Source organism: Lolium perenne, chromosome 6 (assembly GCF_019359855.2).
Source record: "Lolium perenne isolate Kyuss_39 chromosome 6, Kyuss_2.0, whole genome shotgun sequence".
Classification (NCBI taxonomy): domain Eukaryota; kingdom Viridiplantae; phylum Streptophyta; class Magnoliopsida; order Poales; family Poaceae; genus Lolium; species Lolium perenne.
This window is the reverse complement of record NC_067249.2, coordinates 18,881,525-18,908,824: the sequence shown is the minus strand read 5'-3', so window position 1 is coordinate 18,908,824 and position 27,300 is coordinate 18,881,525. Positions and strand designations below refer to the sequence as shown.

At 42.9% G+C, this 27,300-nt stretch overlaps 1 protein-coding gene across 1 annotated transcript; it reads left to right on the top strand.

Moving 5' to 3' along the window:
- Positions 1-19,706: 19,706 nt before the first annotated feature.
- LOC127308708 (phospholipase D delta-like) lies at positions 19,707-25,657 on the top strand. Its single transcript, XM_051339612.2, has 3 exons — positions 19,707-20,687; positions 21,273-21,389; positions 24,098-25,657. The coding sequence occupies exons 1-3, from the start codon at positions 19,725-19,727 to the stop codon at positions 25,598-25,600; spliced, it is 2,583 nt and encodes an 860-aa protein (XP_051195572.1). The 5' UTR covers positions 19,707-19,724; the 3' UTR covers positions 25,601-25,657.
- Positions 25,658-27,300: the final 1,643 nt, after the last annotated feature.

Genomic DNA, 27,300 nt, shown 5'->3' with positions numbered 1-27,300 from the left:
ATCTGAGACTATCTTCTTTGGTACTCCATGCTTACTCACAATTTCCTTTACATATATATCCACAAGCTTTTCTGCATTATCTTTTGTGTTTACGGCTATGAAATGAGCACTCTTGGTGAGTCTATCCACTATTACCCATATCATATCCTTCTTCTTATTAGTCATTGGTAAACCAGTAACAAAATCCATTCCTATTTCATCCCATTTCCATTCCGGTATCTCTAGTGGTTTGAGTAATCCGCGAGGACTGCGATGCTCTGCCTTCACTCGTTGACATGTATGACATTCCGAGACATATTGTGCTATTTCTCTCTTCATGTTGTTCCACCAGAACATCTCCTTCAAATCCATATACATCTTCGTACTTCCCGGGTGTATGGAATAAGGGGTTTCATGTGCTTCTTTTAATATGATTGACTTCACTTCTTGATCATCAGGGTACACAGATCCTTTTACGGAAGTATAATGAATCAAAATCCCTAGATGGAATTCGATGGTCTTCCTTCGCCAATCCTTTTTATCTCCTCTTGGATGAACAAATCATCCGCTTGCTTTCGGATAATCTCATATTTCAAGTCTGAGTACATCTCATCCATTATCCTCATGGTTGCTAAACTTCCTTTGACATCACCTTGAATAAACAAGATCTGAGCATCTTCTAACTCTTTCCGAAGTTCCTTTGGAATTTCCCATTCCGTAGGTTGATTCTCCGTACTCTTCCTACTTAAAGCATCTGCTACTACATTAGCTTTGCCTGGGGTATAGTTGATCTTAAGGTCGTAATCCTTAATCAACTCCAACCATCTCTTCTCGTCTCATGTTTAATTCTTTACGAGTGAAGAAATATTTCAAACTCTTGTGATCGGTGTATAACTCACACTTGGATCCATATAGAAATTGTCTCCAACTTTTCAAAGCATACACAACTGCCGCTAACTCGAGATCATGTACTGGGTAGTTGTGTTCATGTGGTTTCAACTGTCTTGATCCATAGGCTATTACCTTAGATCTTGCATAAGAACACATCCAAGTCCATTCTTGGAAGCATCACAATACACCGTATAATCCTTTCCAGGTTCAGGAACTGCCAATACTGGTGCTGTGGTTAACTTATCTTTGAGTGTTTGGAAGCTGGCTTCACTCTCATCAGTCCACACAAATGGAGCATTTTTCTTGAGTAACTTGGTCATTGGTCCCAATCTTCGAAAATCCCTCTATGAATCTTCTATAGTAGCCTGCCATACCAAGAAATCCTCGTATCTCCTTCGCATCTTTAGGTGATTTCCATTCCAATACGGACTGTACCTTATTTGGATTCACCGCTATGCCTTCTTTGGTTATCACATGTCCAAGAAATTCAACACTATCTAACCAAAACTTGCACTTGCTGAACTTCGCATATAGCTGATGTTCCCTCAAAGTTTGAGAACTATCTTCAAATGTTTGGCATGTTCTTCTTTATCTTTGGAATAGATTAGAATATCATCTATGAACACTATCACAAACTTGTCCAAGTACTTCATGAATATCTTGTTCATCAAATTCATGAAAATTGCTGGTGCATTTGTTAGTCCAAATGGTACAACCAAGTATTCATGGTGTCCATACCTTGATACGAATGCTGTTTTTGGTACATCTTCCTTCTTGATCTTGATTTGATGGTATCCTGACCTTAAATCTATCTTTGAGAAGACTCCTGCTCCTTGAACTTGATCAAAAAGATCTTGAATTCTAGGTAAAGGATACTTGTTCTTGATAGTTACATTGTTCAAATTTCTGTAATCTCCACACATTCTCTTTCCTCCATCTCTTTTATCCACAAAAATAACTGGTGTACCCCATGGTGACACACTTTCTTGAATAAATCCCTTCTGTTCCAGTTCATCTATCTGAGCTTTTAGTTCCACTAACTCCTTTGGCCCCATCTTATATGGTGGTTGTGCTATTGGTGCTGTGCCTGGAATCAGATCGATTGTGAATTCTATCTCTCTATCGGGTGGCATCCCCGGTAGTTCCTTAGGAAATACATCCTTAAACTTATTTACTACAGGAATATCTTCAATTCTCACTTCCTTCAGGCTGTTGAGTTCCAATCCAATCTCCAACTCACGGTACCTATCGCCTTGGAACACTATTCTACCTCCGATGGAGTTGCGAAGTGACACTGTTTTGTCTCCACAGTTAATCACCGCTCCATTTTCTGTCAACCAATCCATCCCTAAGATGACTGATATGTCTTTCATGGGTATGATGAATAGGTCCGCGAAATACACACAGTCACATATGGTTAGGACTTGTGCTTCTTTCACGTGGGTTACTAAGATCGTTCCCCCCGCGGATAGGACAGTTATAGGGGTTTCTAACTTAGAACATCTAAGCCCGAATTTTTCCACAAACTCCAATGCAAGAAATGATGTGGTTGCTCCAGTATCAAATAATACTTTGCCAGGATGAGTAAGAATGCTTAGCGTACCTAAGACTGTTTGATCCGACTCTTCCGCTTGTTCCAAAGATGTGCAATTCAGCTTTCCATAAGGCTTTCCCTTCTTGTTGTTGTAGTTGTAGTTGCGGTTGTTGTTGTTGTTGTTGCGGTTGTTGTTGTTGTTGTTTCCACCTCGTCCTCCAGAGCTCTGTCCGCTCCAAGATGACTTGTTTGGACACTCCGGCTTGATGTGTCCTTCCTTCCCACAACCATAGCAGATGATTCTGGGTTTCTGACAGTCCTTCTGCAAATGCCCTCTCGAGCCACAAGCTGTTGCGAGATGATCTCGGTTAATTGGGTTACGACTCTGACCTCCCCGGTTGTATTGATTACCGGTAGTAGGTCATGTATCGAGGTTTGAAACTCCGATCAGGTAATGGTTTGCGATTGGGTACTTCCTTGGCTCTATACGAGCTCTCTTCCTCCTGTCCTCCTGGACTTGCCCGTAGTCATCCTCGAAAGTGATTGCCGAGTCAATCGGTTCTCGGAATTCGGCGATCCGTGCCAACCTCAGTTGCATCTTCATGTATGGATTCATGCCTTTCATGAACCGCTTCTTCCGCTTCTCCTCTGTATCCACATCCTCAGGTGCATACCTGGATAACCTATTGAAATCCCGAACATACTGCATGATTGGTGCAGTATTCTGTCTCAGTTCTTCAAATTCCCTCTTCTTCAACTCCACCACGCTGTCCGGAACATGAGCATCCCGAAACTTCTTCTTGAACTCCTCCCAGGTGAATACCTTATCCGGAGGGTGTACTGCTACAAGGTTCTCCCACCATGATGCTGCTGGTCCTGACAACAGATACGTGGTGTATCTAATCTTCTCCTCATCGTTGCATCCAACAGTCTTCAACTTCCGTTCCGTATCCATGAGCCAATCTTCAGCGTCCATTGGTTCTGGAGCTGATGTAAATGGTAATGGTCTTGCATTTTGGAAGTCCGATAGTGTTACTCCCTTGCCTTCATTACCCCTATCATTAATGACATGGGTAAAGAAATCCTGCATATTCTTGCTCTGGCTTTCCTGGTAACGCCTCATATCTTCCTCCATTGACCTCATATATTGTTGGAAATCTGGGTGCAACATTGGGTGTGGTGGTGGTGGTGCGTTTTCTGCTCTAGGCTGCGCAGCTGCTTCCTCTTTCTCTCTGGCTTCCCGCTCTGCGAGCCTCTTGATTTCTACTAACGCCATTTCCCCCTAGTCCTGTGACAAAGAGCGATTACTCATAATTACACCATGCAAATGCTTTCTGAGCTCAACTCAATGCCCAGAACTAGTCACACAATGAAATCAAGAAGCAAATCCAAAACAAACATTTATTATGTATATACACCATATAATACATAACACACTCACAAACTTATATTACATGTGGTAAATATAAACCACTTATTTGGCTCAAAGCCCAAGCCAACGGAAATTTAAAATATGTTCTATTACAATACCACCTAGATTACTTTATTCTTCATTGGAACTCTACTCCTCATCGTCTTCATTCGCCTCCGCGTACATCCCTGGGGTCCATCCGATGCGGTCTGTCCTCCGAAGACCGTCCGGAATGAAAGTTCTTCCCGTAGGTATGTAGTCTGAATCGGACGAAGTGCCGAGACAGAGATCCGTCATGCCAAAGTAACTAGATAAAGACTCGTACATATCCCCAGTGGAATACATCTCCTCTTCCCCAGTCATCCATGGAGGATTCCTATTAACTTGACCCCTCATCTTCTTCTTCTTCTTTTTCTTGGTTCCAGAACTCTCACCTACAACGTACTGGGATGTTTTGGGTAATCCCATCTCCAAATCCAAAGAAATGGAGTTGGTGTCTTTCTCTTTCTGCTCAAAGCTTTGGTTAACATTCGGGTTAACCGCATCACTCTCATCTCCGGTATCACATGGAATTGGCTCCTCCTCATCACCGAAAGGTTCCCCGAAACGCCAACCCGTCGAGTTTTCAATCGGTGACTCCGAGCAATTTATGTTCCATGAGTGGTCTTCCCCATATCCAGTATCATATGATGCTGACACGTGTGGATAGTGCGGGACAAAGTTAGGTGTAAGTGGATCTCTTGTAGGTAGATTTCTCTTGAACCACCGGTCACTCAAATCTACATCACTATCTCAAGTTAAAGAAGGGTGTAGTATGTTGTGGTTGTGCCCTCAAATCACGCATCCGAGTTTGGACTTTATCAGGGTCCGTGAACTCAGCTAGCATGTGGTCAATCTCACCTCTCATCTTCATGTGTAAAAGGTACATCGTGGTCAATAAAGACTTACAACTATCCATGTCTTTGTGCTGCAGCTTCAGGACTTGTGTGCTAACACCAAATGATTCAGTGGGATCCTCATCTTCCTCGGCATGAGGTATATGAGAAAACTACGAACATAGCGATTCTCTCGACTTGTGCTGCCTTATCTCAAGGATTGCCTTGAATAGACCCATATGGTAGTTTGTGGTGATAGTTTTTGCTTCTCCGTATGGCATTATACGACTCATCAGCAGCTTTTTCCGTAGTTGGACCGATACTCTGCACTTGGCTAGGATTTCCCCATCATAGTAAGTATACTTGATAACGGTATCCGTGGATCGCAATGAAGTTCCTTGACATCCCACACGGGAGAGCTGTTATTGGTCCATCATAATCACCGAGCCAACCCTCAACTTTCCTCAAAGTCCTCTTAGGAAAAGTGTTCGCCATTATGGCTGTATACAAAAGCAGAATATTAGTGATGATAATGCATCATAATAGCTATAATAAAGAATTATCGCACTAAAATATATGGTTTTGCTATTCTCAAGTGAATAATCACCATACTTCTAGAGAATCCTTTACTATTTCTACTAGACTCCTACAGGTTCCTTCCCTATACTAGGTTTTTCCAACCTAAGGTCGCAACATTTGCTCTGATACCAGCTGCGGTGACCCAGCATACCACTGCATGTTGTAGTATACAAGTCGTTGATATGATCTTTGTGAAGGGGCTTCCTCACAATTTGCCATATCCCTCGAGTGGTACAACAGAAACATTGCAGGTCATAACACTCCATACTTTATTACAAACATTTTCTTAACAAGTTGATATTCTCACAGGTCCTATGAGAACACCCTAAGATACTACTAAAGTACAATTACAACTCATACTAAAGATGAAAAGAGCTCAACAACTTATTTAGGTAAGTTCTACGTTGCTCGGCTCTATGGTACTAGGGTATGTCACTACTCCTCCACCTCCGTGTCATCTGGTCCGTAGACTATCCCATAGTCTACGCCTTCCACTCCGCCGGTAAGATCAGGTTCATCGTAGACCAGCTCGTAGCTTCCTTCTGGTGCTTCATCGTTGATAGCCTCCACTTCAGGATCACAGTCTAGCAAGGGTGTCGAAAGAAAGTGAGTACAGAGGTACTCAGCAAGTTCTAAAAGAATAAAAGGTGTTTGATGCACTAGCTACGACCATTGATCAGGAAATCGCAGGTCAATGCATGTTTTGAAAACATTTCTTCAAAAGGTTGCTTTTATTATGAAAACTATGCCCGTCAGTCTTCACAGGTTGACTAGAACTTCGTGGAGTTCCTTTCCTGCCGCGTTCGCAGTTCCTTCCGGAACAAGGAGTGACAGCCACAATTTGATACACTCTGCAGAGGTGCGTTACTTTTCCCACAAGAGATCTCACCCTTTTTGCCATCCGCGAGGACTTGCCCCGTTCACACTTCCTTTGGTGTGAGGCCAGGTATAAAGATCCAAGCCCACACCGCCTTCTCCGCGACTGCAAACCCACCCTTTTGTCCACCCGCACACCTCCAGTAGACTTTCCCCCGATAATACGGCTTTACTCATGGTGTACTTTGGACAATCCTTCATAGATCGGAAGAGATTAACATCACCAATGGATGGGGATTTAAAAGGATTTCCCAACCTATTGTGGCAGTGCCTCCAGCACCCCACCGTCTCTCCGATCCGTTGGCGTGCAGAAGGGAAAAGATACAGCTGGCTTTTCCAGAGCCATTATAGATCTCATGGTCAACGCGGTTTGTACGGCGCTAGAATCACTGGACGGCATTGGTAATTTAATCCTAGGGTGATATAACCCATTGCAATGGAACCTCCACCATATCAACACACACCATGGTTCCATTGCCATCCACATAGTCATATTCATAGTTGGAAAATAACATTTCATTTGCGATGCAGGAATGATAAGTATATAGTTTTGCATTAAAGTAATAGAAAATAATCAAGTTGACATGAGCAAGGGTGAACTTGCCTGTGGACTGCGAGATAGTGCAGTTCAATGCAGTTGATGGAACCTGGACCTCGGGTTCTGTAAGAAGCATCATTGTCCGGTAAGGACAATGTTATAAAAATTCAAATAATGCAATCATGGATGTATTATTTTATGTTGAATCACTTTACCCCATTGAGTTATTACAAGTTAGGGTTGTATTTAAGATTTATGTCTTTGACGGTAATTTACAATTGATTTAAAAGTGGTAATCATGGTAATTCACACAAAGTACAACAATTTTCAAAGTAAAATGATTTTACTTGATAATTACCTTAGTCATTCCAAAATAATTTGAAATTATAGAGTTACCTCTATAGTTTTTGGAATAAAAAGAAATATAGTAGTTTTCTGGGAAAAATTCCCTTGTTCAAATGAAATGACTTGGAATAATAGAATCCCATTTTGAAATGTTGGAAAATAAGTATTTGAACTTATTTGAGATTTTTCCTTGAATTTTAAATACAAGGAAATAATAATTTAAAATTCCAAGTTATTATTTAAATTCTAAAAATTCATAATTTTGAATTTGTTCCATAATTTCATTTCATATTTTATTCTGGTTAAGATTTATTTTTCATTTATAAATCCAATTTTTATTGGATTTCTAGAGTTGTTTATGATTTATAAAAATTTGGTAAAGTTTTGGTCTTTTATTAATTGTAAAATGACCAAAATACCCCCTGGACCCTTATTGGGCCCAGCCCAATTAAACTAACCCAGGGACGGCCCAAATAGGCTGGCCCCCTTTTGGGTTCGGTGGCGCCAAAGCGGCCCACCTCACTCACTCTCACTCGGCCCTCTCCTCACTCGTCTAACCCTAGCCTCTGGCGATCCCGTGGCGATGGCGTCGCCGCCATGGCCGCCGCTCTGCTCCGGCCATCACCGGCCTCCTCCGCCGTAGCCACCTACCGATCTAGAACCGCCTCGAGCAGATCTATCGATCTGTCCGAGCAGTTTTCCCCTCTTCGTCTTCTCCTGGCGGATCGCCTCGATCTGGATCCACTGGAGAATCGCCTCGGGCGATTGTGAAGCTCCGACGAGCTCTCGCCCTCGCCATCGACGTGAGCGCCTCCGAGACCGACTGGCGCGGGTGCCGCTCGCAGCGCTGTGCCGTCGTCTCCGTCTTTGTCTGCTGTGGTGGTGTTCGTCGGCGTAACGCCGGCGACTACCCTGGCTTTGCATTTGCTATGGCCGCGCGGGCACGCCTCGCCATGCCATAGCTTCGCCTCCCGAGCGCGGGTAAGGTTCTCTGTTCCTCCTCCTACTCCTCCGTGCGCCTCCCCTTGTTACCTTGTGCTTCTTCCTCCTCATGCTATGTTACTCTCTGGTGATCTTGTGATCATCTAGAGTCATGCTCTTCTTTGCGCAATCTTCTTGTGCTTCGGTTCATCGCAAGCTTATGGTCGATTACCGATTATTGGTACTGGCACATGTCGATTTGCTTGCTGTTCATGTTATGCTTGCTTCTCTTGCTACTCCTAGCTTGCTCTATACTTGCCATGCTATGCTTGTGCTTGCTTATGGCTTGATATACCCTGCTGTTCATGCTTATAGGCTTGCTATGCTTCTTGGTTTATTCATACTTGCTTGTCTAGGTGCACTTGTGATGCATACGTGACACTTGTGTGTGTGCGAGAGGTGCCCGTGATATAATTCGGTACTAATTCTGCAAGCCAATGATCCATTGGATCATTTCTTGCTTGTTGGCTAATCCTCTGTGTAGCTTGGCTTGCTATGATTGATCAATTTGATCAATAGCTTGTCGATGATTGCTTGCTTGGCTAATCTGTGGCTATATGAATCAATTATCTAGTGATGCTTGATGCTCAAGCATCACTTTGTGTGGTTGCTTACTTGTCTTGTTGCTTATCTCTAGCTATCTAGAGTTGCTCTAGTGGCTATGAATTAAGTTGTCTTGCTTAACGATGTATCTTGCTGTCATGTTTAGCATGGATCTGTAATAAATTCATGCTTGGATTATTTAATTATGATGAACCGCTTATGCGGTGATGATGTAAATGTCCCGCTTGTATATGAGTTTGCTGTTCATGATTCTTTTACAAGCGATTAAAATCTGAATCCATTTCTGGATAGTGATGTGATCTATTTGGCTTTCTTTAATTGGTGCTAAGTGTGATGTGACCTCGGTAGCTTGCTACCGATTGGTTGCTCACATGATTGATTTGATCTTGTTGGCTACTCACTTTGCTTGCATATTTGGGGATCATATTAAGTATGAATGCCAATATGCTTGCTCGTGAAGAAATCTAGGGTTTCGATGGTTGCTTGCTTAGGATCTTCTGTGTAGTCTTAGCCGCTAATCTATGCTATCTACCGGTGCTATCTGTGCATGTGATCTTGCTAGTGTGCATCTGTTCATGCTTTCTAGCCTCTGTGCACATGATGCATGTATCTGGATAGTGTCTATCTTAGTAGCCTTTGATCGCAAAGAATCCTTGGTGAAAACCAAGTGATGATCTACCCATATGAGCATCTGCTCATCCCATGCTTATGCATATGATGGATTAGATCCATTGGATCTCTTCCAGGGAACTAGGTATACCTTGTTCCGGCTCCTAGAAAGTAATGCTTTGTTGATGCGATCTTGTGGTTTGTGCAAAGCCCTTCACCTCCAGATCTTGGATGATCTTCTCGTGTCACCATGATTTACGATGGCTGAGGTTTTGTGTGTTTGTGCTGTTCTTAAGCAAGAACAGGATGAACTATGTGTTGCTCAAACTTCACCCTTACCTGGTGATTCTTATGCGGTCGATCGTGCACCTTGGTTCTAGGGTTTGTGATCCTTTTATACCATCTCTTCTTTTACTCGACCATGACACACAAGGCCTGGTCACTTTGTGACTCATCCCTTGCATTGCCTTGTTTGTTGCCCAAAGACACTTGAGCTGTGTGCTCTCATATGCTGAAACTTGAGCCTCTTTGCAATGCTGCTCGGAGTTTTGAGTCTGCTGATCCTATCTTGTGCTGTCCTTGGCTTTGGACAAGCACAAGTGTGCTGTGACTTGGTTCTGTCCAAACTGAATATTGTGTCACTTGCTAACTGTCTAAACTGAATATTGAGCTAACACTTATATTCTGGCTAGTGTTGGTGCTTGATTCTTTGTTTTGCAGGTTTATGAAGATGGATATAGCCAGAAGACATTCTCCAAGTCATTAGTCTAAGTTTTAGTTTAGGAATCAAATTGTAATCTTCCTTTTTATTTCTGTTTATTATTCATTAATTCTTGTATCAAGAATTTTGTAAAGACAATGTAATTTGTGTTGTGATATCAATAAAGCCCAAGTTTTTGTTTATGAGCTTTTGATTATGTGATATTTATATTCTAGAATAAATATTGTATTTGTGATTCACTTTGAAATTCAAAGTTGTTTGAATTCATAAGTTGTTTGAATTATGAATTCCATTTATATTGTTCATTGTTTATTGTTTAATGTATTGACACTTGTCAAATGAAATCAATTCCCCAAATCAAGCAAGATACAAAAGAGATCATGTCGAAATTTCCCTAACTCACATTGCCTAACCCTAAGTGCAAAATGAGAGAGAACCTCGATCCCTCTTAGGTTTAGTTGCAATAAGGCGCGAAAATTTCCCCCGTTTTGCGATGAAATGCACATCCCATTTCTAAATCTACCCTTCGTTGTTCCTATGTTCTGGGTTATTACAAGGGGTTCGGATGATAACCTGAAGGTGGACTTTTTAGGCATAGATGCATGCTGGATAGCGGTCTATGTACTTTGTCGTAATGCCCAATTAAATCTCACAATACTCATCATAATATGTATGTGCATGGTCATGCCCTCTCTATTTGTCAATTGCCCAACTGTAATTTATTCACCCAACATGCTATTTATCTTATGGGAGAGACACCTCTAGTGAACTGTGGACCCCGGTCCAATTCTCTATACCGAAATACAATCTACTGCAATACTTGTTCTACTGTTTTCTGCAAACAATCATCTTCCACACTATACATCCAATCCTTTGTTACAGCAAGCCGGTGAGATTGACAACCTCGCTGTTTCGTTGGGGCAGTACTTGGTTTGTGTTGTGCAGGTTCCACGTTGGCGCCGGAATCCCTGGTGTTGCGCCGCACTACATCTCGCCGCCATCAACCTTCACGTGCTTCTTGACTCCTACTGGTTCGATAAACCTTGGTTTCTTACTGAGAGAAATTTGCCGCTGTGCGCATCACACCTTCCTCTTGGGGTTCCCAACGGACGCGTGTCGAACGGAAAGACAATACGTCAACCACGCGCATCAAGAGCCGAATTGAATTTCCGCCTCACATGCGTCTATTCACAAAAATATCCTAGGTGATGCAAGGGACCTTTTTTATTTACTACTTACTACTAAAAAAACTTAATTAGAAATAAAAATGAGGGAATATAATTTTTTTTTAATGGTGACCCCAAGGTGAGAATCACGCACCACCTGAATCTAATTGAAAAGAAGCCAAAATTTCTAAGTAATTCAACAATGGTTACAAAAGGAAAAGAGAAAGGAAATACGGCTTCTTTGGATTCAGGGAATTTGATAGGAATTTTAATTTAGAGAATTCCATCCCATATGCATTCCTAGAACTCTTACTTCGTTTTATTTTCTTTTTAAAACTTTAAAAGTCTAGTGACCTTGCACTCTCTCTCTCTCTCTCTCCAGTCTACAAAGTTCTTGTGTTTGTATCTTATGCACCATCCAAAAACATTTCTTAGAAACTGCATGGTTTTTAAAATTCGGTAGGAATTCAAAGTACATGGCACCTCAATCATCTGTTTTTTTTCTAATACTACTTGTCAATATTCTGCAACCCACACTAGTAGAAAACAAGTCTAATGTTCAGAGCTGCCTGGAGCATTTGTCCCGACTGCATTTGAAACCGGGACTAACGTGACTATAAGTCCCGGTTCCAACGGCTCGGATGCCGCACGGGCACGGCCAGCATTAGTCCCTAGTCCCGTTTGGAGACATCAACCAATACTAAAGGGGTTACGGCGGGTGGCGACAAGCGCGAGCCCCATTAGTCCCGGTTTGTTTCTCTAACCGGGACTAAAGGTCCATCCTTAGTTCGAGTTGGGTACACAAACTAGGACTAAAGTTTCCTTCTATATATATCACGGTGTGGCCCAAGCTTCTGTGAGAGCCACACTTAACTTTCTTAGCTTTGAGAGGTGTAGGTTCATCTGGTTTCCCTTCTTATACACAAGAGGTGTTTGATGGCTCCCAAGTGCAGGAGATCAATTGTAGTACTTTTCAATAAGAAATGTTGTTCAACCCACGAGGATCCGAAGGTATTGATTAGCATAATCGATAAGAAAGCAGTAATAAAAATAAAGTGTAGAAAGTAAATAGCAAATAAGTAAATGCTCTCGATGAGAGAAAAGCCCAATCCTATATGCATTAAGAGAACAAGCTCAAGTGTGTGTGTGTGTGTGTTTATATGAGACTAAAGTTTTCGAGGGCGGCATGGATTTACTAGCATCTGAGTTCTACACAATATCGTAAATATTTTATCAGGCTTTATTCAATTAGGGGCAGAGCCTAAATTAGGTGCAACTGTGGATATGTTCAAACACACCCCTTATGATGGGTCATAGAGTCATTTTTATGTGCAAGTATCGGAATCATTAAGACATAAATTTCCCACCATAGCAATAAGATCATTGGTCCCCGACATAAACCCCTCTAATGCAACAAATAGTAATGGAAAACCGTTTCTGGTAGTCCGTCCCTTCCAACACTAATGCATTACACTAAAGTGCAGCCCTGTGAGTCCATATAGGTGATGTAATATGCAGTCATCGTTCGCATAAAACCATCATAGAACAACATAAAAGATAGAAACTTGACTAAATACTCATTGCACATCATATAGAATCATAGCCAGATTATTCTATGCCCCCAAGAACGTGAGAAGCTACTCACAAGTGTCAAACATGATATGGAGCATAGTGATTACAACACAATCTGAATATATAATTTCCCCACCAAATAATGACAAAGTACCAATTACAAACATGCAATAGCATTAGAAAAAATATCCACGGTTCAATTCAACACAAACTACAAGGGGGATGATGTCGATCTCTTAGATGGAGATGGTGGTGATGATGGTGCTGATGGAGATTGTAAGGGTAAATTGTGATACGTTGCAAACGTATCTATAATTTTTGATGCTCCATGCTTGCTTTACATCAATTGCTATATGTTTTGTTTACACTTTATGACACTTTTATGCATTTTCTGAAACTAACCTATTAACAAGATGCCACAGTGCTAGTTCCCTGTTCTGTTGTTTTGTATTTCAGAAAAGTTGTACAGGAAATATTCTCGGAATTGGACGAAACAAAAACCGAAGTTCCTATTTTACCGAAACGAACACGGAGTCTAGAAGAGAGACGAAGGGGCGCCAGGAGGCGGCCACACATGCCCTGGGTGCGCCCCTGGCCGCGCCTAGGGGTGGTGTGGGGCCCCCAGGCGCCCATCGACCTCGCCCTTTCGCCTATAAATTCCCTTCTGACGTGTAAACCCTAAATCAATCAGCCTCCATCCATGAAAAGTTCCGTAGCTCCCCCACCATCGAAGACATGTTTTGGGGGACAGAAGTCTCTGTTCCGGCACCCTGTCGAGACGTACGGGGAATTGCCCCCGGATCCATCTCCATCGACTCCACCGCCATATTCATCACTGTTGCTGACTCCCATGATGAGGAGGGAGTAGTTCTCCCCCAAGGCTGAGGGCTTTACCGGTAGCTATGTGATTTATCTCTCTCCCATGACATGATCTTTATGTGATCATGAGCTTTGTAATCTAGTTGAATAAGTAGATGTTATTCTTCAACTATTATGCTACTCATGTGGTTTTATTATGGGATCTCCGGAGACACCTTGTCCCACGGTGTGAAGGTGATAGTGTGCATACCGTGTGTGTGTCTTAAGCTTAATTTACAGAAATACTTATGAATGGTAGTGTCTTGTTAGTACTATCTTTGTATGCTCAAAGTGATAGCGTGGGGCATCCATATATAGATTGGGAACACGAACTTTAAGGAGTGCTTATGCAGCCCTACGCGGTGAATTTGTGTTTGTTATCCAACTGAAGAGTGGTTCAGAGTAGCATAGTGAAGAGATAATATTTATGTATTCAATTATGACATCATTGTTGAGAGTGTCCACTAGTGAAAGTATGATCCCTAGGCCTTGTTTCCAACGATTGAAACGCCGTTTACAACCAGTTCTACTACATGTTTGCTTGCTGCCATTTTTATTTTCAGATTGCAATTACCACTCATAATCATCCATACTACTTGTATTTCACTATCTCTTCGGCGAACTAGTGCACATATACACCTGACAAGTGTATTGGGTGTGCTGGGGACACAAGAGACTTCTTGTATCGTAATTGCAGGGTTGCTTGAGAGGGATATCTTTGACCTCTACCTTCCTGAGTTCGATAAACCTTGGGTGATCCACTTAAGAAAAACTTGTTGATATTCTAAAAACCTCTGCACTTGGAGGCCCAACAATGTCTACAAGAATAGAAGCGTGCGTAGACATCAGGAACACGGGAATACATCTTTGTCTCCGCCTGCTTCAGTTAGTTCTATACCCGAGTTTACTTTCCTTTGTGATAGCCATCGAGCTTGAAGTACTTTTTATATCTTGCTATCACTTGGTGTTTATATATATATTGTGCCTATCTTGCTTAGCTCTAGTTGTTGTTATTGCACTTAGTTGAGCCTAGCATATTTAGGGTTTGTGCTTGTAAAATAAACGTTAGTTTAATTCTGAATTCTTACAAGCTAAATACGTAAGAGTTTCTAAAAAGCCTATTCACCCCTCTCTAGGCGACATCTCGTCCTTTCAGAGATGTTGATGGAGATGCCTCCTCCCAAGCCAAGGAGGAGTGGGAATGTCGATGGCGTCGATTTCCCCTTCACCGGAGGCACCGGTGCAACAGGATCTGCCCTCTCCCGGAGTAGGAGATGACTTCCTCTGTTGTTGCCACAATAAATTTCGGAAAAATATGGCTTAGAAATTTGGGTGAAACGGCGGTTCTGTTATAAAGGGGGGGGGGGGCGAGGCGATGCTCGAGGCGCAAACGAGTGTGGATGGCGCGCCCAACCAGGTAGGGCGCGCCACCTGTGCTCGTTTGGCCGTCATGGCCCCTCTCGCGTGGTTCTTTCGCTCACTATCATTCTCCGGGTGAAAAACTGATCAGGTATTTTCCCTCGATTTCTAGTGATCCAGAAAATCCTGAAACAAATAAAATACAAAAAACGAGGTTTTTTTCCTCCTAGAAATTATATACCAATGAAGTGGACTTTGTAGGAAAATCCTGAAAATCGACTAAAAATGCATAGATAATAATGTATGATGGCAAATAACAATGAAAATTAAACATATATGTGGAAATAATGATGATGCAAAATGCATGTATCTAGTGGCGGAGCTACAAAGAAATAACTGGGCGGGCCAACTAAAAGAGAGCTCATATTTTTTTATTGACTAGCTAAGAATCTTGGAGAAAAATTAAGTGAAAATAGCAGTCATGCTAACAAAACTACACCCGTTTTTACAGAAAATGATTTTTTTAGATTAACTGAAAATATAAGTCTTTTAGACAGGCTATTTTAACCAACGTGTTGGTCAAAATAGCCTATCAAAAAGTATTATATTTGGTCGCTCAGGGGTGACACGGGTGATCAACTGCGCTCGCGAGCCCCACATCCTTCACATACGGGGGTGTCTTGTTGCAGCGGCGTGGTGCCTTGGACAGAGTGTTGCCTGCGGTGGAACAAGGGTGCCGGGCGGTGGCCCCAGGCTTCTAGGGCGGTTATTCCGATGGTCCTGGTGGCTGTTAGGACAACACTACGGCAGAAGCGACGACGGATGGACTACTTATGTAGTACAAGTTGTTATACGATTTTCCTCCGCTAACATATCGAAAGCCAGCATTTCCTACATCTTTTAAAAAAATCTTATATTTTGGAACATAGGTAATAGCTAGCTAAGAATTTGGAGGGGAAAAATATATACGTGCTAGCCAAGATGCATTATCTTTTGAACTGACGAACAAAGTTAGCTACTAGCCACCAACGACAAATTTTCTATTCCGTATTTTGAGAAAAAAACAACGACAAGGCAAAGCAGCGTGCTATTATTTGGGTTATATTTTTGTTGCAGTTTCTTCTCCCTACCCATGATCTCTCCTGCTCGCTGCGAGGGTGCCAGTTTGGTTGGTCATTAGCTGACCTTGCTATGCTAGCGCTAATGGATTGGGCCAAGGATGCTTAGGTATAGGCACTTTTGCATAAATCCTGGGCGGGCCATGGCCCAGTTCGCCCCCTGAGTAGCTCCCCCAGTGCATGTATCAGTGCTTGATGAAATGCCTGATGCCACTTTAGTTACACAAAATAAACATGATATAAAGTGCTCGAGCCATAATTAAGAACTTCTCTTTTTTTCCTCCTCAATCGAGGTTACTAACTTTAACCTTTCATCTATCATTGATAAAAAATGCATGTATCGATGTACATCACGTTTCTGTATATTTATGATGTTCTGTAATGGTTTTTGATAAATTTAATTATCTAATGCAGATGAGCCGATAATGGATGTAAGGTTCTCCATCCCGAGCGTTCCATCGTGGCCACGTGGGGGACCTTTAGTTACGGTTTGTAACACGTCCAGAACTAAAAAAGGAACTTTTAGTCCCACTTTCATAGTCCCGGATAGCGAACCGAGACTAAAGCCTATCCTGAATCGGGACAAAAGGCCTATTTTCTACTAGTGCCAAAGAGGCCTACATGGGCAACTGGATAAGTTCACTAGCGAGTGTTCCACCGCATGCTCACCGACCAGAGGCAAGTGTGTGTCAAAGAACAACATCTTCATAAAGTTGCATTAAGCAAACCAACCTAAAATCTATATGAATGTACCTTATACGGATAGCCACATGTTTTTCTGTAAGCCAGTTGTTAGGGATCAACGGTTGTTTTTTCATGCCATTGTTTTCAATAATAGATAATATATGGTCATGTACACCCACTAACCCGGTTGGACTCCTCCACTTGATTCCTCCGGTAACTGGGCTTGCCGGAAATGGGGTCCTGCAGTGGTATACCTAGTTAACGTACCCATGACACACAGGTAGGTAGTTCAGTGCGTTGATTAAAATAGATTAGAGGCAGTACAGTTATATTAGCACAGATCTGTTATCTCTGGCTAATGTTTACTATAGATATACTAATATTGTGTTATATTGATATTATGTGTTATATTGACATTATGTGTATCTCTAGCTAGTCTAAATGTACAAATCTGTTTATATTAGAACAATTTTTGCTAAATGTTTCATATAGTTGACTCTACGTTGACATTTTATTATAGTGATAGAATTATGGGAACACTATATAAGAAGACTTGATTACCGATATTATGTCGTGATGGATATGCTAAGATCACATAGACCTAGACGCAACCAAGAGGGAAGGTGTGTGACGTGGTGCATCTGCTAGTATATTATGGCATGATCGCGAGGGCTGTCGTGTGGTTATGGAACCACCTCCCAAGTAACGAACAAGCACGAAAACCGCGGACAAGGTTCAACAAAGACTACAAACCAAAGTCTTGGGTAGACTTTGGCAGATCTTTTCAAGGAGAACCTGTCTAGAAGGCAAAGACGTAACCAAAAATGACTCATTGTATAGCTAGCAATCAAAAGTATGTCATAATGCATGTATGCACTGTTCAAAAAATCGGCCGAGAGATACCGATTTATCGTGAATCGGGTGGTAATCGATACGATTTCCGCCACCGATATTTTGGCCAATTTTTACCCTGGTAGCCGATATTTCTCCCGATTTTCAGTTGGTGGGCCGATATTTCGACGGTTTTTCAAAGAAATTTTTCTGAAATTTGGTCTAACGGTCGATATTTTTGTCCTATAGTCTTGTAGAATTGTGCATTAGCTCAAATTTTCCAATTTTATTGATTCAAATGTTATTCAATGCTCCCATATTATTTTTCCGCAACATATTATAGAAAATTTAGTGCCAAAAATTAAGATTTATCAAAAAATAAGTTGATAAATGACTGACTGATAAAATCGATAAATCGGCTGATAGGCGATTAATCTCCATTTTGAAGCCCACCGAGAAGTTAACGATTAACGATTTCTTGAACATTGCATGTATGCAAGTGTTGTATCTATGCGTGAAGTATGGAGGATCCCAGGGATAGATAATCTACCTGCGCCGCGGGAGATTTGGTTTGAGGAGAAGCTTGTGTCAAAGTACTAATGATATGTTAGAGAATATGGTTTTTGAAAAATGAGATAACACACAATAAACCAATGCCATCGGTGGAGGGATCTAGGCGGTTCATATGCAGCTACGTAGCATCCCTTACGAACGTGGGCTTAAGTTCCACTGAAGAGATCATAAAAGGGAAGAGGTCAGTCTATCAGCCAGTGGCGGTAGCACACCCGAGCAAATTTGTGGTTTCCCCTAGTACACCATGGAAGAGACCGAGCGAAGCTCAAACTGAATGTTGATGGCTCGTTTATGGCTGCGGATGGAACTGCATGAGCTGGCATGATTTTGCAATCACATGATGGAGAAATTATCTTCTCTGTGTGTAGATCGATGTTGCAATGTAGTTCAACACAATAGTCGGAGGTATGCACACTTATGTAGGGTATTGCTTTGGCATGGAGCACAACCAACAACATTTCGTCATCAAGTCTGACAGTGCTGAAGTAGTGCAGATGCAAAAGAATAATGCACGAGATTTGTCACCTTTAGGTCACCTGGTGGCTGAAGTAAAGACCCAAAGAGCGTGGGCATTAGTAAACTACCTCATAGTCAAAATGTAGTAAGCCATTTGTTAGCTGGTTTACTGAGGTATGGTTAGGGTCAGGGCCAGAGTCTATCCCGGGATCCCTTCTAAGGGATTGTAACACACCTATATATCATTAATACAATTTCTTTGCCCTCGCAAAAAAAAGTATAATGAAATTTTGATAATGTGTTTCAATGAAATGTTGCATGAGGTACTGATGCAGTCGGATATGCATGTAGAACTACCAGGTGATTACTAAATTATTTGCGATATTTCCAGAAAGCAGAAAGCAGACAATTCGCATAAATATCACTGTTTTTGATTGTCAGAAACACACACGGTAGAGTACAAAATACCGTTTGCGACATGCCTCCTTATCGCAATCCCCCCCCCCCCCCCCCCCCTCTCCCGCCCGTCGCAAACGGATTAGGAAAAAGCGGAGGCTCTGGCCAGGCATAAATGTAAGACATCTTAGCTCTTTTATAGATTCACTCATTTTTGTGTGTATCTAGTCTACTTTTAGTGAGTATGTGCATTTCTTTTAATTGGTATCTAGTCTATTTCAAAAATATCTAAAACATTTTACATTAGTGCACGGAGAGAATATCTAATTCTCCAAAGAGGCTCTTGCCAGGCATCAACCCAGATAGATAAAAAGAAATAGTCCCTCAACCAGGTAGATAAAATTAATGTATATGCAATTATAATATATGTAGATAATCTGTATTAATGTTTAAAAAATATGAATCGAAGAGACTATATTTTTTTGGTGAAATTGATAGAACCAGATAAAGTTGGCTTGTTACCGATTCCCGTGGTTGGTCCGTGGGGACGTGGAGGTGGAGTACATGAACATTACTAGCATCAACCTTAATTCAAGCCAAGAATCGTATTCCCGCCTCTGCACACACATCACACATGCATCAGCATGCGTACGTATGGGCCTAATCAACCTTGCTTGCCCACAGTGCTTAGTCACTGACGAATGGGATCCACGCACGGCAAACTCTGCCTGGCTCATAAAGCACCCTGAGCGTAACCGAGCCGAGCGGCCCGGACGATCGGACGCAGACGTACGCGCGCCGACCGGCCATGTCGTCAACGGTCGGCGACGACGAGCCGCTCGTCCTCCTTCACGGCGACCTGGACCTGACCATCCACGAGGCGCGCGGCCTCCCCAACATGGACGTCCTCTCCACCCTCCTCCGCCGCCTCTGCATCCGCCGTAGCCGCCGCCGTCTCGCCACGCGCTCCGTGCCCGGCGACGTCGAAACCGACGCCGACAGCCCGCTCCACCGACGCCAGCCACACGGCCACCGCATCCTCCCCACCTCCGACCCCTACGCCGTCGTCGCGGTGTCGCCGCCGGACACCACGCTCGCCCGCACCCACGTCTTCCGCAACTCCGAGGCGCCCGAATGGTCGGCGCGCATCCGCGTCGCGCTCGCGCACGTCGCCTCGCGGCTCGTGTTCCAGGTCAGGGACTCCGACCCCTTCGGCTCCGACCTCATGGGCGCCGCCCACATCCCCGCCGCCGACCTTCTCGACGGCGAGCCCATCGTCGGCGAGTGGCTCGAGCTGCTCCGCCCCGACGGCCGCGGCCCGCCCAAGCCCGGGTCCGCCATCCGCGTCTCCGCCACCTTCACCCCAGCGACCATGTACTCCCGTCGGCACCACGGCGTGCCCGCGTACTTCCCGGAGCGGCGCGGGTGCGAGGTCAAGTTGTACCAGGATGCGCACGTGTCAGCCGTCGATGTGCCGTCCTCGTACGAGCGTGCGCGGTGCTGGGAGGACGTGTGCATGGCGGTGCTGGGGGCTCAGAAGCTGGTGTACGTCGCAGGGTGGGCCGTGTGCGCCAAGGTCAGGCTGTTGCGGGAGGACATGTCGCCGGCCATGGCGGAGAAGGCGGCCGAGGTCAGGGCGCTGGCCGGCGTGACGGTGGATGCCATGACGCTGGGAGAGCTGCTCAAGTACAAGTCGCAGGAGGGCGTTCGCGTCTGCCTCCTCGTTTCCGAACACCACAGCGCTCCACATCACAGCTTATTCCTAAGCACGGTATATACTCTACTCACACACGTACGTAATTCTTGTTTCCAACGATATTTCGTAAAGTTCCACACATCTCACACGCCGAGAAAATTGGATCTCCGTCAGATTATCTCAGTGACACATCATCAACTGGCGCTAGTTCAATCGTAATTCAAACCTTTGCCAAATTTATACAAATCTGTAGTGGATTTTAGTCGAATTCAAGTGGAATTTTGTGACATTTGCTAAACTAAAGACCTTAATTTCTGAAATTACTGGTCATTAATTTCAGTGGTGTCCGAACAGTTTCCCATACAAAATTTTGGGAACACAATTACTACTTGTGTGTTGACTGTAGGTATAACTCGGTAAAATCAGTTTAATATATACGCCACCTTTGTATGTAAACGAAAATACCTTGAGTTAGCATTTTTGGGTATATTCTAAATAACAGAAATGTAATTACAAAGATATTAACACGAAACCACCTGCAAATATGATATGAATTGAAGTTTGGATATAGCACATGAAAGTACAATTGAATAGTGCATGACCGCATTGAATACGACCTGCATGATCGTGTTCTTGTTTTGATGTATTCATGTTATATAGGGAAGTCTGATGCAAACTAGTGGCGAAGACACGAAGAAGTTCTTCAAGCACTCTTCGGTGATTTGCATTCTCTCACATCGCTACCCTAAAGGCAAGCTCAACATGGCGAAGCACAAGGCAAGCTAAGATACCATATGTTCTCTTATGCTCCTAATATTATTTTTATTTTATTATGAACTACATAATAATTTCTTGAGACATCAATTTTCGTAAAATGCACATAACACTATCTTGTTAAACGGTAAATCCAACATGATCCCACCTCAACAAATGCAATGTGGCATATCCAGTCCCTTTTTTCTATTTGTGTCATTTTCATGGGCTTCCTATTTCTTTATGCACCTCTATCTTCTCTCTCTATGTATAGAAGGACGGATGAAGAAGACCCGGCCCATCGGGGTGAGAGGGTTAGTGGATAGAACTTGGGCCGATGTTTCCCATTTTTATGAGATCCACTCCGCATGATCTTACTTTATTAGTTTAGGATATGTGTTTGTGTTTATTCACTAGGGGAAAAAAGGCCGCATTGTTGCTAATGCAGGCACCACTTTAGGAACTCAATCACCACTGGTCATTGCTATTAAATTTTCTATTACACTTAAATAATTATAATAAATTAATATTTTCGTTACAATATATTAAAATAAATTTATTTGGGATACATGTTTGAAGCTGCTCGTCGCCAATACATTTTTATACAAAAGTTTAATAACATCCTACATCACATGTTACATTGATTGTTTCTCATTCAGTACGCCGCCTCTTAAAAACTTTCCACTAAATCACGCCCTCTTGGATCTCACCAAAGTAAAACAAATCGCATCACTCTAGATATTAATTTAAATTATAGTGTATATGCTCTCCTCTTTTGTAGCATCGTCTAATTTCTGGATCCAAATATGTTATTAGATGTTTCTAGACAGCAGGGTTGTGTATGTGAGTTATAAATAAATAGTAAATTCTACATGGTTTATATATTTCAAAATTATATAAAAGGGATTTAAAAGAGATCTAGAATGCTACTAAAAAAGTTTATATGGCTTCATAGTGCCAAGAGACTTGATGTTAATTAAATAGAAATCAGAATATAAAATAATGATTCAATATTCCTGAAACTCCATGCATGCATATAGGTGAGATCAACATAGTCAACGCATTGATAAGTCACAAGTATCCATTAGGCGTGTGGTTCACTTCAGTTAACATCACATAAGTTTGGTTAGCATCATTACACTAGCTATGCATACACACCTTTTGACCGAACTAATACTAATTTTGGTCTTTTGACACCAGTCAAGGCCTATCCTAGCTGTGTGACTGCAGGTTGGGACCCCCTTAGCAGCTTCCTCATTCGCCATGAAATCATTCAGTGGGTCCTATTATCCGCAAAGTTTCTTGCATGATGGAACAAAAAAAACTTGATTCTTAACTGAGAAGATGATTATTCACTGGTACAAAATTATAGCAAAACCTTCATTCATAAAAATAATAATACTTTTTGGTCTTACCAACTATACCACATGGTCATATGGAACATTTCGATAGTTAATTTTGGATGGATGGTTTCCCCTACAGCCCATGTTCATAGTTTTGAGTTGGAGAAGAAACCCAAGTGAAACTTAGCGGAAAAAAAGATGAGAGAAGATTTGAATTTAAATTCAGTAGATGAAAGACCTGTTTGATATTTAGAAAATAAATATGGCCACATACTCTTGTGCAGGCCCTTACTTTGCTCATTCAAACTTTTTGGGTTTATAGGGTAGCACTAATATACATTTACTTTGTTGTTGTTTATCTTTTTTATTATTCTAAAGATGTTGCTTGTTTTAATCTTTGTCCATTTCTCAACATAGCGTTGGATCTTTCTTTTGCTTCTTCTCGCATTACCGAATAATTCAATTTCAGTATCATGCATAGGCAAACGATTGTATTATCATTATAATTTTTTCTAATTGTGATAAATCATGTATTTTCATTTTAACCTTTTCCTATATTTGTTAATTAATACACACTATATACTAACTGTTTCATCTTCCGGGAATTTTTCGAGTTTTGTCTCTCTTTTTCTATCTTTTCTTACTTATTTAATGTCATCTTTAGGACAAATGACTAACTGAGATCAATTATACCTCAGTAAAAAAATAGAATCATGTGTCAAAATATATAAAGCCGCCCCTTGTTCATGTAAAAAGTACACTTCTAGATTTCAAGTGACTTAGACTTAACTAAATCTCAGTCACATGACGGGTTTGAAGTCTCGTTTACAATCTAGTTGTAAGTCATGTGCAACTCATATGCTAGCATGATCTTGAAAGAAATTTAACGGTGCGGAATTTTTTTTCTCAGTTATAACCTAGGAGCAACTCGGAAAATTTCGATTGTAGCTACTTGCAACTATAAAAATCTCAGTTACAACCCACTTGCAACTAGAAAAAATATCAGTTGCAACTCACCTGTAGCTAGAAAAATTTCAGCTACAACTCACATGCAACTAGAAAAATCTCAGCTGCAACTTTCATATCAACACGAATCACGAGGCAAATCTAATGACTAAACAGTAGATAGAGACATAATAAAAACCAGACATCTGACTTTAGCAAATTCGAAAAAGAATTTAAACGAAAACTACTGCCTCCATTCACTAATATAAAATGTTTAAGCTTTTTTTGTAGATTTATCTATTATAATACGTATCTAAGTTACTTTTAGTGTGTAGATTCAGTATCTAATTTGTTTTAAAATATCTAAAACGTCTCATATTAATGAGCACAGGGAGTATAAATTAGTAGATGCATTCCTGATCAGTAGTCGTCTCCAGCGTGCAGGTGGTGGGCACGCCATACGCGCACAACCAGAAGTGCATCCTCGTCGACACGCCGGCGTCCGAGGCCACCCGTCGGATCACGGCCTTCCTAGGCGGCCTCGACCTGGCTGCCGGCTGCTACGACACCCCGTCCCACAGGCTCTTCGGCGACCTGGACACCGTCTTCCGCGGTGACCTCCACAACCCCACCCTCGGTGACACCGATGCGAACGACGGACCCCGGCAGCCATGGCATGACATGCACTGTCGGATCGACGGTGCCGCCGCGTACGATGTCCTGGAGAACTTCGAGCAGCGGTGGCGGAAGGCGACCGCCAAGCACAATCATTGGAAGGACGACACCCTGATAAAGCTGAAACGCATCCCCTGGATCCTCAGCCCCGCCGGCGGAGCCGCTGCCGACGAGCTGCGCGTCCTGCCGGAGGATGACCACCGGTGCTGGCACGCGCAGGTGTTCCGCTCGGTAGACTCCGGGTCGGTGAAGGGGTTTCCGCGTTCCTGGGAGACAGAGGACATGGCGGCACGGCACCTGCTCTGCGACAAGAGCCTGGCGGTGGAGCAGAGCATCCACACGGCGTACGTGGCAGCGATCCGCGCCGCCGACCGGTTCGTGTATCTCGAGACCGAGCGGTTTGTCGGGTCGTCGTACGCGTGGCCGCCGTCGTGCCGGCACCCGGGCGCTGGCAACCTGGTGCCGATGGAGATCGCGTTGAAGGCGGCGAGCAAGATCAGCGCCGGCGAGGCGTTCGCTGCGTACGTGGTGCTGCCGATGTGGCCGGCAGCAGAGGGCCCGCCGGGGTCGGCGCCGGCGCAAGAGGCCCTCTTCTGGCAGGCACAAACGATGCGGATGATGTACGAGGTGGTCGAGGAGGCGGTCACTGCGGCGGGGCTCGGTGGCACAGCGCACCCGCAGGACTACCTCAACTTCTACTGCCTCGGCAACCGCGAGCCGGCACCGCCGCCGTTGCACGGATGGACGTCGGAGACGGCGGCGGCGCTGGCGCGGAGGCACGGGCGGTTCATGGTGTACGTGCACTCCAAGGGGATGATCGTCGACGACGAATACGTGCTCCTCGGCTCCGCCAACGTCAACCAGAGGTCCCTCTCCGGCTCCCGTGACACCGAGATCGCCGTCGGCGCACACCAGCCGCACCACACCGGCGCTGGGGGTGGGGGCCAGCGGCCGCATGGGCAGGTGCATTCGTACAGGATGTCGCTATGGGAGGAGCACCTGGGCGGGCTGGCTCTGCCGGAGATGGAGACGCCGGAGTCGCCGGAGTGCGTGCGGCTGGTGAACCGGGTGGCGCGGCAGAACTGGGAAAGATACGTGTACGAGGGGGAGGAGGTGGAGAAGATGCAGATGCGGGGGTACCTTATGAGGTACCCGGTGGAGGTGAGCGCCGACGGCAAGGTCGGGTCGCTGCCGGGACACGAGTTCTTCCCCGACGTCGGCGGCAAGGTCCTCGGCTCCACCAACAAGCTCCCCGATCACCTCACCATGTAGATGTAGCATTATTCTGCCGCCTTCTATATGACTACCTACTCGTCCCTTTGATTGAGCTGTCCATGTAAACAAATTAATGGCTAATGAAATTTTATGACTCGAACAATTGAGAAGGATGAGTTTGTGCATCTTTGATGCATGCTACCAGCAATAAACCTACACCTACGGGATGTTTCCTACGGGCTGAAAGTTACGGGATGATTTGGTGGTGCCTGAGTGGATCAAGATCCTATAATGACGGAAGGAAATCTGAACTGTACCAGCCTCCTTCCCCCACGTCATCCGGTAAGGTGATCCCGTAAAAGAATTTACGTAGGTGTAGCATCTCTCTGCTACCAGCAAGCAAATGATACAAATCGTGGGGAGTAAGTCAAATACATATGTTTGCACTCGACACTTCGATTAGGCCCGATTTAGGGCTCTAAAAATCAGAATCATTTAAACAAATCAACTCAGTGATGTGCTGCACATATTGATTTTATTGCACAACTGGAAATAAGGAGAGAAAAAAAAGAGATGTTTGCTAAATGAGTGAGCACTCTACGTCTCTACTTACGCTACATTCACGTCATTGAAGAAAAATGCATTAGCCCTATGATACTTCATATTTGGCTTTGATGTTAGGGAGAACATGAATACTATGGGAATCTAAGGGTGCTAAAAAAATCACTCAAGCATTAGATTTTTTAAAATTATCTCTACAACATGCCATATATGTATTTTGATTTTAGTGATTATTAATGGAAAAACATATTGAATAAACATACTCCTCAGAGTACATAGTAAAAAAGTAGTGAGCCACTATGTTTAAGTGCACCTCCGCAATAACATCTCCTCGGTTTTATAGTAATACAAATGACTAGTATCTTTGTTTAGAGTGATTCATTTTCGAAAGAAATGTAAGGAAAATTGGTATATTTCAGAAATCAACATCATTAGTGCACAAGTAAGACAGCAATGTGGTGATCTTAAACTAAGTAATGTAACAAAATTAAATAAATAAAAATATTGTTAAACGCTAATATATTATATTATATTTTGCTACAACTAAATCTTTTGATAGAAAATATACTTCCATTTAATTTAAATAGTAACTTGCAATGAAATGTACAAAAGTTGTCTCCCTTTCAACATATTTTCTCTTATGAAGGCTTTCCATATAACCAAGTTCCTTCAAGTCTAGGAATATAACTAATTGGATTCCTTAGCATGTCAATCTGTGACACTATGATGAACTTATTGTATATATTGTGGTTCACTTAGCATCCCTTAAATATTTGAACCGGGCTCCTAAGTCTACCGTGTAACAAATATTGAATAGATGATCTTGACTGTAGGTTGGCTTATCTTACGCATAGTTAAATAATGAATTCTAGATCATTTTTTTTTACTTAGGCATATGTAATTAGAATGTTCTAGAGTGTATGATGTGTGTACACATAATTGTCACCAAAATTGTGGAAGTGCGGATTTATTGGTTCATGTGGTTCTAATGTGTTTTTAATGTTTGTCATGATCAGATGGTTCATAAGATAGTTAAATCTCACATCTCACTCTTAAACAAGGGATACGAGTTATAAATAAGTTTATCTATCACTTTACAACCTTTTTTCTAAAACACAACCTATTACCTTTAGGACCAGTCCTTGGACTCATTTTTTTTTCTTGGAGTAATAAAATATTTCCCCTTTTCCTGAATC